The 13132-nt window shown below is 40.9% G+C and overlaps 1 protein-coding gene across 2 annotated transcripts in view; it reads left to right on the forward strand.

Annotated features, from left to right (window-relative positions):
* Window positions 1-13132, forward strand: part of NIPAL2 (NIPA like domain containing 2) — a 220127-nt gene that overhangs the window by 35067 nt on the left and 171928 nt on the right. For both annotated transcript variants that reach the window (XM_073550473.1, XM_073550474.1), the window contains exon 2: window positions 5045-5113. In XM_073550473.1, the coding sequence (XP_073406574.1) occupies window positions 5045-5113 (69 nt within the window). The remainder of the gene's footprint in view (window positions 1-5044; window positions 5114-13132) is intronic.

The following is a 13132-nucleotide window of genomic DNA, read 5'->3' on the forward strand; positions in this document are numbered from 1 at the left end:
AAATAGTTTTTGCATCACCATATTTTGAGAGCTATAATTTTTCCATATTTTGGCCCACTGAGTCATGTGAGGGTCTTGTTTTTTGTGATATCATTTTCGGGCACATAGCATTTTTTTAATTGTCTTTCATTCTGATTTTTGGGAGGCAGAATGAACAAAAACCAGCAATGCATGAATTTCTTTTGGTGGTGGTGGGGGGCGTTTATACCGTGTGGTAGAATTGATAAAGCAGTTTTATTCTTTGGGTTAGTACGATGACAGCAATACCTCATTTATATATTTTTTTTTATGTTTTGGCGCTTTCTTATATAAAATAGTTTTTATTGTATAAAACAATTATTTTTGCACCGTTTTATTCTGAGAGTTATAGCTTTTTTTATTTTTCTGGTGATGGAGCTGTATGGGGGCTTGTGTTTTGCAGGACAAGATGACGTTTTCAGCAGTACCATGTTTATTTACAGTTGTGGCCAAAAGTATTGCCACCCCTGCAATTCTGTCAGATAATACTCAGTTTCTTCCTGAAAATGATTGCAAACACAAATTCTTTGGTATTATTATCTTCATTTAATTTGTCTTAAATGAAAAAACACAAAAGAGAATGAAGCAAAAAGCAAAACATTGATCATTTCACACAAAACTCCAAAAATGGGCCAGACAAAAGTATTGGCACCCTCAGCCTAATACTTGGTTGCACAACCTTTAGCCAAAATAACTGCGACCAACCGCTTCCGGTAACCATCAATGAGTTTCTTACAATGCTCTGCTGGAATTTTAGACCATTTTTCTTTGGCAAACTGCTCCAGGTCCCTGATATTTGAAGGGTTCCTTCTCCAAACTGCCATTTTTAGATCTCTCCACAGGTGTTCTATGGGATTCAGGTCTGGACTCATTGCTGACCACCTTAGAAGTCTGCAGTGCTTTCTCTCAAACCATTTTCTAGTGCTTTTTGAAGTGTGTTTTGGGTCATTGTCCTGCTGGAAGACCCATGACCTCTGAGGGAGACCCAGCTTTCTCACACTGGGCCCTACATTATGCTGCAAAATTTGTTGGTAGTCTTCAAACTTCATAATGCCATGCACATGGTCAAGCAGTCCAGTGCCAGAGGCAGCAAAGCAACCCCAAAACATCAGGGAACCTCCACCATGTTTGACTGTAGGGACCATGTACTTTTCTTTGAATGCCTCTTTTTTTCTCCTGTAAACTCTATGTTGATGCCTTTGCCCAAAAAGCTCTACTTTTGTCTCATCTGACCAGAGAACATTCTTCCAAAAAGTTTTAGGCTTTTTCAGGTAAGTTTTGGCAAACTCCAGCCTGGCTCTTTTATGTCTCGGGGTAAGAAGTGGGGTCTTCCTGGGTCTCCTACCATACAGTCCCTTTTCATTCAGATGCCGACGGATAGTACGGGTTGACACTGTTGTACCCTCGGACTGCAGGGCAGCTTGAACTTGTTTGGATGTTAGTCGAGGTTCTTTATCCAACATCCGCACAATCTTACGTTGAAATCTCTTGTCAATTTTTCTTTTCTGTCCACATCTAGGGAGGTTAGCCACAGTGCCATGGGCTTTAAACTTCTTGATGACAGTGCGCACGGTAGACACAGGAACATTCAGGTCTTTGGAGATGGACTTGTAGCCTTGAGATTGCTCATGCTTCCTCACAATTTGGTTTCTCAAGTCCTCAGACAGTTCTATGGTCTTCTTTATTTTCTCCATTCTCAATGTGGCACACACAAGGACACAGGATAGAGGTTGAGTCAACTTTAATCCATGTCATCTGGCAGCAAGTGTGATTTAGTTATTGCCAACATCTGTTAGGTGCCACAGGTAAGTTACAGGTGCTGTTAATTACACAAATTAGAGAAGCATCACATGATTTTTTGAACAGTGCCAATACTTTTGGCCACCCTCTTTTTTATGTTTGGTGTGGAATTATATCCAATTTGGCTTTAGGACAATTCTTTTTGTGTTTCTTTCATTTAAGACAAATTAAATGAAGATAATAATAACAAATAATTTGTGTTTGCAATCATTTTCAGGAAGAAACTGAGTATTATCTGACAGAATTGCAGGGGTGTCAATACTTTTGGCCACAACTGTATATCCGTCTCTTTCATTGCATGTTATTCCACTTTTTGTTCCGTGGTATGATGATAAAGCATTTGTTTTTTGCCTTGTTTTGGTTTATGGTGTTCACTAAAGGGGTTAACTAGTGGGACAGTTTTATAGGTCGGGTCATTACAGACACGGCGATACCAAATATGTGTACTTCTATTGTTCAGATTTTTTTTTTCATTCTTCGCAGTCGGAAGAAGAGACTGTGAAACGTGCATTGGGGTGAGGGGTCACACCATCCTTCATCTGCTGTGCTCCTTTGATAGGTACCCTTATTCCACTTTCTATTGATTATTGAGGTTTGGATGTTTTTGTGTTCCATTATGGATTAGGTTGGCCATGTTGTTGCTGGCAAATATAAGCTGCGTGATATCTGAGTTTCTCTATATATTATGATTTAAACCCCATCATTTATTTTGTTTATTATTATAAACTTTATCTTGATGACTGTATAGGATTGAGGTTTTCTTAAACAGAATTTGAGTCTCTGATTATATTAGGTTCAACTAATTTATATATTATTATTATATATTACAGTGTTACGGTCCTATTCATTGGGTACGATCATACTTCCATCTTTTACATATGGATGACGTTTAAATCCCCTTTCTGGGCATTCTGTTAATTTTATTATTTCATCATGTTTTAATTTTAATTATTGTTCAATAAAATGTCATTGAACAATAACGTCATGCCGCGGAGTCTCCAGTCAAAAAGCAGAGGGGCTATCAACATTTTGGGGGGTTAAAGTTCCAGGAGTGGTCTGTGACTGCTCCTGGCACTTAGTGCCGGGTGTCAGCTGTAAGAATCAGCTGACACCCGGCCGCGATCAGCCGCACACCACCCGTGTGCGCGGCCGATCACTATGACGTACTATACCGTCCATGGTCAAATTGTGCCGGGTCACATGGACAGTATAGTACGTAACATGGCAGAAAGGGGTTAATGGCCCTGCATATATTATATTTTACTGAAAGAGAAGCTATTGTCAGAAAACTACCTATTGATTAATTCAGGGTTTTTTAGTATTTTTCATATTAAGAAAAAATAAAATTAGTAAGCTTGCTATTTTGAGAAACAAAGAAATGGGGGCACCACCGAAAAGATAATTAAGGGGATCCAACCTAGATCTAAATAGTACATATGTTTGACAAAAAGGAGTGAAAGAAATAGGCCATGAGCAGGAGATCACCCTGAATAGGACATGGCATATATAATACAAATTTTATTAAACACAGCAAACAGCAAAAATTCTTAAAAACATTAAAAATGGTCACAAATGTGACACATACACAAATAATGCAATGCTCATAATAGAGCAACCCACCTGATACCAACTATCACCCTCACTGAGAATGATGCCTATATCTCTAGGTCCATGTAAACAGGATTCTCAATAGGAGAATTAGTAAGCCCACACATTAGTTAATATAGAGCATATGAGTCAGAAACACCAATAATATACAAATACAATGAAAAAATGATGCAATTCCAACCCAATAATTACAAAAAACAGTACAAGGGATAATGCAAACCCAAGACAATGCAGATCACTATGAGGTGTACAAAAAAGATAGAAATGCACACTAAATAGACCTCATATATGCGTAGAGGTACCCCAACCCAAGATCAGGCATAGGGAACATGAAGGACCAGATCAGCCAGACCATTAGGGGCTAGAGAGGGTCTAAGTGGACAGAGAAAATCTCCATAACCACCTGAAATGATAACCACACATACAAATCAGCACAGTACAAAACCCATGAGAAGTGAAGTGGGGCAGGTAGAGCTGCCCTGCAGTCCGAGGGTACAACAGTGTCAACCCGTACTATCCGTCGGCGTCTGAATGAAAAGGGACTGTATGGTAGGAGACCCAGGAAGACCCCACTTCTTACCCCGAGACATAAAAAAGCCAGGCTGGAGTTTGCCAAAACTTACCTGAAAAAGCCTAAAAGAATGTTCCCTGGTCAGATGAGACAAAAGTAGAGCTTTTTGGGCAAAGGCATCAACATAGAGTTTACAGGAGAAAAAAAGAGGCATTCAAAGAAAAGAACACGGTCCCTACAGTCAAACATGGCGGAGGTTCCCTGATGTTTTGGGGTTGCTTTGCTGCCTCTGGCACTGGACTGCTTGACCGTGAGCATGGCATTATGAAGTCTGAAGACTACCAATAAATTTTGCAGCATAACGTAGGGCCCAGTGTGAGAAAGCTGGGTCTCCCTCAGAGGTCGTGGGTCTAACAGCAGGACAATGACCCAAAACACACTTCAAAAAGCACTAGAAAATGGTTTGAGAGAAAGCACTGGAGACTTCTAAGGTGGCCAGCAATGAGTCCAGACCTGAAACCCATAGAACACCTGTGGAGAGATCTAAAAATGGCAGTTTGGAGAAGGCACCCTTCAAATATCAGGGACCTGGAGCAGTTTGCCAAAGAAGAATGGTCTAAAATTCCAGCAGAGCATTGTAAGAAACTCATTGATGGTTACCGGAAGCGGTTGGTCGCAGTTATTTTATTCCTGCTCCCCCTCTCCCAATGATCTTTGCACAGGTTCATTGTATGCTTCATTTCAAAAGATAGGGTCTGGGTCTGACCATTTTAGCTATGTACACGTGTTGTTTCCTGAAACAGAAAGTTATAGTTTTAAAAAAAAAAGCTCCAGAGGCTGGTGTGAACATTTCAAGGTTTATATTTTTTACATTTTATATAGATTGTATAATGTAAAAAAATATTTAGTCAATTGTCGTTTTCTGATGATAGCTTCCCTTCAGTTATGATCTTCCACAAGCTGCCTTGTTGACAGCTTCCAGGTGGAGATTCACAAAGAAATGCTCAATAAAACTAGTGACTGTGGCAAAGCTCATCATTTTCTATAATATCTAATGTACTATTTTAATTTCTGTATTTTCATAATTGCATCTCTCTTCTCCCCTAGAACCTAATTTTTGGAATAATTTTGTCAATTGCTGGAAGCTTCTTGATCAGCATATCCCTTAATCTGCAGGTAAGAGATTATGCATACAGAATATACATAAGCTGTCAATTAATAAAATGAAGCAAATGTCCAGGGAAGAGAATTCATACCGAATGGAATTATTTAAAAATTAAAATATATTCAGAGTGAGTGGGTGAGTAAAAATGCCTTGACCCACTCACACTGAATATATTTTAATGTTAACTCATAAAATTTGCATTAAATGGCCTAATTAGAGTATGGCTGGGGCACTAGTGCGGCTATCGGCCCTTTCAGAGACTGACTTGACAGTCGTTTTGTTGCATGACATTATTATATGGAAAATTAGAGCCTGTGTTTCATTATGCTTCTGTGTATGTAACTTAAGCATTTCAACATATGTTGTTAGTCCCTAAATTTTCATTGTTTAGAGAGATGTTCACGTGGGATGGATTTGCTTATGGAAAATGTCATCAGGAAAACCTGCAGAAAGCAGTAGGGAAATTCACACAAAAATATGGGAAGATTTTGAATGAAGAGGACAACCTGCAATTGTTCATTTAAAGGCGGTGGTCTGACACCTAAAACACATTTTATAGATATGTAAGGCCTGTTTCACACTTCCGTTTTTTTTGATCAAGTGCAATCCGCTAAAGATAATGAAAACGGATCCGTTTCCGTTGTGATACCAACGTATGCCACCGGACCGTTTTTTTTTTTTTTTGTTTTTTTTTACGGATCCGCTGAAGCAGGAAATTTAAAGGAAGAGAGAGAGAATTTTTTTTCCTGCTTCACGGCCTTATCCGCCCGGGAGCCGCTACAATTCTCACGGATCCGTCAAAATCCACCGCTAATGTAAGTCTATGGGGGGAAAAACGGATCTGCCCAAAAATGGGCGGATCCGTTTTTTTAGAAAAGTGATGGATTTTGACTGACATCAAAAAACGGAAATGTTAAACAGGCCTAACTGTTTACTATGTTCCATATGTTATTTATTTGCACTATTGCTTTTATTTATTAACTTATAGCAGGGTATTCATTTTGTTTCTATCTTAGGTTTTGTGTGCTTAAAGGTTATATCCAGAAATTAAAAATAAAAAATGTGACTTACACTTTAACAGGCAGGTAGTTGATACCTACCTGCCTGTTGTGCTTGGCGCCTTTCTCCACCGGCACAGAGGTGTCAGACTTCTGCTGACGTCACTTCAACAGAGCAGCAGATTCTCTTCCTGTTGACAGCGTGGGAGCAGGGGGCAGCGCTGCAGTTACTTACTAGTTTCTTACATTGCTGCCCCTATGAAGACATCCTGGATCCTGTGTGATCAAGGGGCAGCGTTGGCATCACTCACTTTTTTTATTATTTCTATCCCCTAATGATGTCGTCTTTCAGTTAGAAGCTATGGCGGCGGCAGAAATAAAGGCAGAGTGCCGGCGCTGCCCTCGCCTCTCCCCCATCACCCATCACCCAGACTCAAGGATGTCTTCAGAGGGGGCGGCGATACGACAAACCAGTGAGTAAGTGCACCTTTGTCCCCCGCCCCATGATGCTGTGTTCCAGGAGGGGCAATGGATGTTACAGGGAAGTGAGTGCAGCACCAGTCTCCTGTGACTTCACGTTTCAGGTACCTCTCAAACGAAGCATCACAGGAAGTAGAAAAAAAAAATACATTTAGGGATTTGCTAAATAGGGAGACGTGTAGGAAATTGTTTAATGAAACAAATTACAAAAGTGATTAGACTGTAAGGATAGATATTTAGAAAATAAATTTTTGGTGCCAGGTCACCCCTTTAATCAACAGCAGTTCATCCCTTGTGCACATATTCTTACTACGCATGTTCACACCTTTCTCATCTGAAGCACAATTTTACATTGAATACACAGCTTAAAAAAAATAAATTCAAATTGAAAGAATGTGATGTCACAAAGAAATTTTAAAGGGACATTTCTCAATTCTGTTTGGCCCAAATCTTTGGCATTTATAGCAATGAAATATCACAAATTGTGCCGAGTCCAGTTTTAACTGAACCTGACAGCTAATTCATACTGCCCAAACTAGCATAAATTGGAGCCTGTCTGTACTATTGCAGTTAAGTTATTCAATGGCATATTGGAGAAAATATAGTCCAGGACTTCATGCAGAGATGAGGATAGTCCGATGACGTCCACAGCCATCTTCACTACACACAATTCTTGGTGATTGACAGGTCTTTCCTGGTGTGCACACAAGGAAAAGACCTGTCAGTTGACTCAAGCAGTGCAAACAGAAGCTGGTCAGGGACAGCATCTGGCTTCTCATCTCTTCCTAAGGTCCTAGACTTGATCTTTAAATGCCATAGAAAAAATACCTGGCTGCAATCGTGCAGACAGGCTCCCATGCATGCTACCTGTGGTTTGAGTTGCATGAATCTGCTGACAGGTTGCCATTAACAATATTTTACGCCATTTATTACAACACATTTTAGTACTGTATGGATTCACTCTCTCGGGTAGCCGCTTGGAACACAAAGCCACAGAGTTCTTTTATATCACACACGGAATAGTGCTTATTTCTACTGGGTGCATAGCAGTGCTAGAGATGAGCGAGTTTGGTTTTTGTCCCCGAGTCTGATTTTGACATATTCGAGCCATATTTGAACAATATTTCTGCCGAATGTATCGGGCCGGTGTCTTAAAGGGATGTGTCATGACAGCAGTGACCCGGTCCGTGGCCCAGATTGTCCATCAAAAATAAGAAATGATGAGGAATGAAGTCTATGTGTAGATAAGTTTGTGACGCCACCTGTGGTTTCTGGTCAGCGGTGACCAGCGCTGCAGAGCAGATCCTCTGGGACTGATGGTGTGATGCAGCAGACTTGGAACAGCTCTCCACAGGCAGAGCTTTTGTCCCAGGGCAGTGGTGATGGAAAAGGTGTTGTATTTGGTAGTGGTAGATGTAGCAGTTCTGAGTAGGTGTTGCAGAAAGAATTAGAGGACACAGCTGGGTGCAGTTCCAAAGCTTTACTCACAGTTCTTGTGTTCCCTGTTTGGCGCTGCGTCCTCCAGGTGAGGGGTCCAGCAAACTCCCAGGCAGATGGAGAACACCTTTCCGGAACTCCCTTCAGTGTTTTCCTTTTCTGGCTGTCTCCCTGTGCTGATTTCCTCCCTCCTATCCAGCACCTTCACAAGCAGTGCCCCAAGCCAGCAGACTCCGATCTTGGCGGGAATAACCTCTAGGTCCCTGGATCCTATGTGTCTGCCTTTTCAGGGAATAATTGTGGATCTAGCTGCAGCACTTTCAATGCTCGGAGCCTCTGGTTGATCTAGCTGAGTCCGATGTCCATTCCATTAGTTTTAGGGCCAGTCCCTATACTGCAACCTGATCCCTCCACCCAACGTTAGCCGGCGTGGAATGAGCCCCACGGACAGTATAGTCGCTGCCCGTGCCTCTAGGATCCCTTCCCTCTTCAGGGATCTCCCTTCTGTCCCTTTCCTTCCAACCAGCTCCTCCTGACCAGGAGCTGCTTCACACACGTCCTTCCACTTCCTCCCCTCAGGGCGGACTCCTCAGACTCAACTCTGTTCTCCCGCTCTCTTCCTACTAGCTCCACCCACCTCCCAACACCCTTTACTACCCAGCCAGGGATGAGATCAGTCTCCCGTACATCCAGGGTGCACTGCTTCTGTAGTGTGTGTTGGGTGCAGGTGTTAGAGTACTGTCAGGTGCCTCCACCTTACCTGGGAAGTGGGATACCACACCTCTGGGTGAGGTGCAGTACCTCTGTGGCGACTGGACCCTCAGGGTTGCCACAGGTGCACCTAATCAGGACCTGTAGTGCGAAGCGTTAACCCTAGCCTACCTGGCTTTGCTACAGTACCTATTCCAAAACTTAAAAATTGATGAGAAAAAGAGGTGTGGTTACATTTTTGGCATGAAATACAACAAATTTCTGATCGCATTTCCACTTAAAAGTTTTAAAAAATAACTTGCATATTGTAGACATCTCCGTTGTCTTAAAAAGGTGTGGAGCAAATACATTTATGTTGTAACTGTTTTTAAAATGCTTAAAAATTTGCATGAAATTTGTCATTATGTGACACATTGGTCTTCTGCTCTTTTTTTAGCATTGGAAAGTCTCATCAGCCACCGTACAAGGCACAATTTGCGCAAAATATTTTGCATTGACATTCAACATTTTAACACATCAGTCTCAGACTCTTTTCTAATGTTGTAAAGTGTGTACTACCATGCTTAAAAAGTTTCGCTTGGGTAATTTGCACAAAATTTATTATTAAGATGTCACATTTGCTAAATATGAAGTGATAGAGACTAAGTGAATGAACTAAAGATTTACTGCAAATTACACCATTTTTTATAAATATGGGCCATAAGTTTTACGGTAATGTTTTCAATACTATAAATTACTTTTTCTTTCCTAATAAATCAACAATTGTCTGCAATCTGGAAAATGGTTATATGTCTCCATTGTCTGTAGTTTCTGGATTTATAACCTTTTTACTACTTTTTAGGCATTGGATTTGGTTATAATTAACCCTTACTACAAGCAGAATTTGACTGTTAGGTCAAAGTGTATTTCATGCATTTTTTTTTTTTTCACGCAGCATTTTACAGTACAACAACAAAAGAGATTTCTAAAATCTCAAACAGACGGTTCTTTTCTTCCTTGACTTTTTTTATATGTGTTTTTTTTTTTTTTTTTTAAACCATCATCAATTCTTTCAATGCTTTTACTGCAGCTTTTTCCCATTGAGAGCAATGAGATTTATCACAAAAAAAAATTGAAAAAAAAACTTCAAAAGTGCATTATAAACACACATAATTTTCACTCTGGTTTTCTGGCAATAGCCTGCATTTACATAGTAACATAGTTATTAAGGTTGAAGGAAAACTTTAAGTCCATCTAGATCAACCCATATCCTGTCCTAACTTGCCCTAACATGTTGATCCAGAGGAAGGCAAAAAAAAAACCATGTGGCAAACAGTAAGTTTCACATTGGGGAAAAAAATTCCTTTCCGACTCCACATACGGCAATCAGACTAGCTCCCTGGATCAACGCAATATTAAGGAAACTAGTGTATATACCCTGTAATATTATACTTTTCAAGAAAGGCATCTAGTCCCTTCTTAAATTTTAGTAGGGAATCACTCATTACAACATCATATGGCAGAGAGTTTCATAGTCTCACTGCTCTTACAGTAAAGAATCCGTGTCTGTGAGTAAGCTTAAACCTTCTTTCCTCCAGACGTAGAGGATGCCCCCTTGTCCCCATCACAGGTCTAAGAGTAAAAAGATCATTAGAAAGGTCTTGGCATTGTCCCCGCATATATTTATACATTGTAATAAGATCACCCCTAAGCCTTCGATTCTCCAAACTAAACCCCAAGTGTAATAACCTGTCTTGGTATTGCAGACCCCCTAGTTCTCTAATAACCTTGGTCGCTCTTCTCTGCACTCGCTCCAGTTCAGCTATGTCTTTCTTATACACCAGAGACCAGAACTGTACACAGTATTCTAAGTGTGGTCGCACTAGTGACTAATATAGAGGTAAAATTATGTTCTCCTCATGAGCATCTATGCCTCTTTTAATGCATCCCATTATTTTATTTGCTTTTGCAGCAGCTGCCTGACACTGGCCACTAAATGTGAGTTTGTCGTCCACCCATACACCCAGGTCCTTTTCAGTGACAGTTTTGCCTAGTGTTTTACAATTAAGCACATAATTATACATCTTATTCGTTCTACCCAAGTGCATGACCTTACATTTATCCCCATTAAAGCTCATTTGCCATTTATCAGCCCAAGCTTCTAGTTTACATAAATCCTCCTGTAATATAAAATTGTCCTCCTCTGTATTGATTACCCTGCAGAGTTTAGTGTCATCTGCAAATATTGAAATTCTACTCTCTATGCCCCCTACAAGGTCATTAATAAATGTTAAAAAGAAGTGGGCCCAAAACTGACCCCTGTGGTACCCCACTGCTAACCGTGACCCAGTCCGAGTGTGCTCCATTAATAACCACCCTTTGCTTCCTGTCCCTGAGCCAGCTCTTAACCCACCTACACATAATTTCCCCTATCCCCATTGTTCTCATTTTATGTATCAACCTTTTGTGTGGCACTGTATCAAAAGCTTTTGAAAAGTCCATGTACACCACGTCCACTGCATTCCCTTGGTCCAGTCCGGAACTTGCCTCTTCATAAAAGCTTCTCAGATTAGTCTGACAGGAACGGTCCCTTGTATACCCATGTTGATATTGGGTCATGAGGTTATTCTTCTCCAGATACTCCAGTTGAGGTTAAACTTACTGGCTATAATTTACAAGTTCAGTTTTTGTCCCCTTTTTGAATATTGGCACCACATTTGCCATACGCCAGTCTTGTGGTACAGACCCTGTTATTACGGAATCCTTAAAGATTAAAAATAATGGTCTACCTATGGCTGTGCTTAATTCCTGCAGAAAAAAATGCACAGAAAAAGCTGCGTGTGGACGTAAACCTAAAGTATGTTCACACATTGAGCTCTTGCACTGTTTATATCTGCATCAAAACAAACAAATGGAGGCAGGAAAAATGGCAGCGTACAATATAGTCGTTTTTGTGACATTTTTCCTTGCGGTTTTTTTTTGTTTTTTTTTTATAGTTATTTGGGAGAAAAGTGCTGCAAAATCGAAATCGAAGCAGATCTCATAACATGCACAGAAAAAATAATTGCGGCATGTGCTTTAAGGGAATCTGTCACCTCATTGTTAGCATATAAACTGCTGCCACCACCATTTGGATGCTTATATACAGCATTCTGTAATGTTGTAGATCAGTGTTCCCCAACTCCAGTCCTCAAGAGCCACCAACAGGTCAGGTTTTAAGGATTTCCTTAGTATCGCACAGGTGGTGGAATTATTGCCTGTGCAGGTGAGCAGATCTCACCTGTGCAATTTTAAGGGAAATCCTGAAAACGTGACCCGTTGGTGGCTCTTGAGGACTGGAGTTGGGGAACACTGCTGTAGATAAACCCCTGATGTAACCTGACAGAAGAAAAACAAGTTTTATTATACTCACCCAGGGGGCACAGTCCGGTCTGAGGGGTGTCGCGGTCTGGGTCCGGCTCCTCCCATCTTCATGCGATGACGTCCTCTTCCTTGCTTCTGTCGCGGCTCCTGCGCAGGCATAATTCTCTGCCCTGTTGAGGACAGAGCAAAGTACTGCAGTGCGCAGGTGCCGGGAAAGGTCAGAGAGGCCCAGTGCCTGCACACTGCAGAACTTTACTCTGCCCTCAACAGGGCAGAGAATTACGCCTGCGCAGGAGCCGAGGGAGAAGCAAGGAGGAGGACGTCATCGCATGAAGATGGGAGGAGCCGGACCTGCGACACCCATCGGACTGGACCCCCGGGTGATTATAATCTAACTTGTTTTTCTTATCTTTCAGGTTACATCGGGGGCTTATCTGCAGCATTACAGAATGCTGTAGATATGCCCCTAATGGTGGTGGCCACAGCTTATATGCGAAAAATGAGGTGACAGGTTCCCTTTAAGATTTCAGAAATCACATTGATTATGCTGGAACTGCTGCGTATTTTTACAAACAAACAAACTCTTAGGCCACGTTCAGTATTTTATATCTGTATTTGTAAGCCAAAACCAGGAGTGGAACAATCAGAGGAAAAGTATAATAGAAACTCTTCACCACTTCTGTATTATCACCCACTCCTGGTTTTGGATTACTGAACATGTGAACATGGCCTTAATCTTCCTGTTTCTACAGCTGAACTCTTTTAAATCAGTCTCCGTGCTCTAACTAGTTATTCCTGTTTCTTCTTTTTTTAAGTCTATTCTTACTTCCATGAAAATTTGTTCTGTATTAGTTTTAACCCCCAGGCAGATATAGAAACATTTAATCTCTTCATGGAAAATGGGGCTCGAATACTAGATATTTTTATTTGTGCCGGACATTTATATATACATATAAAAAAAAAGCCTTCATTTAGACTATCTTGAGGGCCAAGACTTATTTGATCATAATCAGTGGGATCACTTTCTGCTTTGTATATAAATCTGGCTGGCAGATGACTGCG

This window comes from Dendrobates tinctorius, unplaced genomic scaffold, assembly GCF_039654945.1.
Source record: "Dendrobates tinctorius isolate UK_male_01 unplaced genomic scaffold, ASM3965494v1 ptg000165l, whole genome shotgun sequence".
Lineage (NCBI taxonomy): Eukaryota > Metazoa > Chordata > Amphibia > Anura > Dendrobatidae > Dendrobates > Dendrobates tinctorius.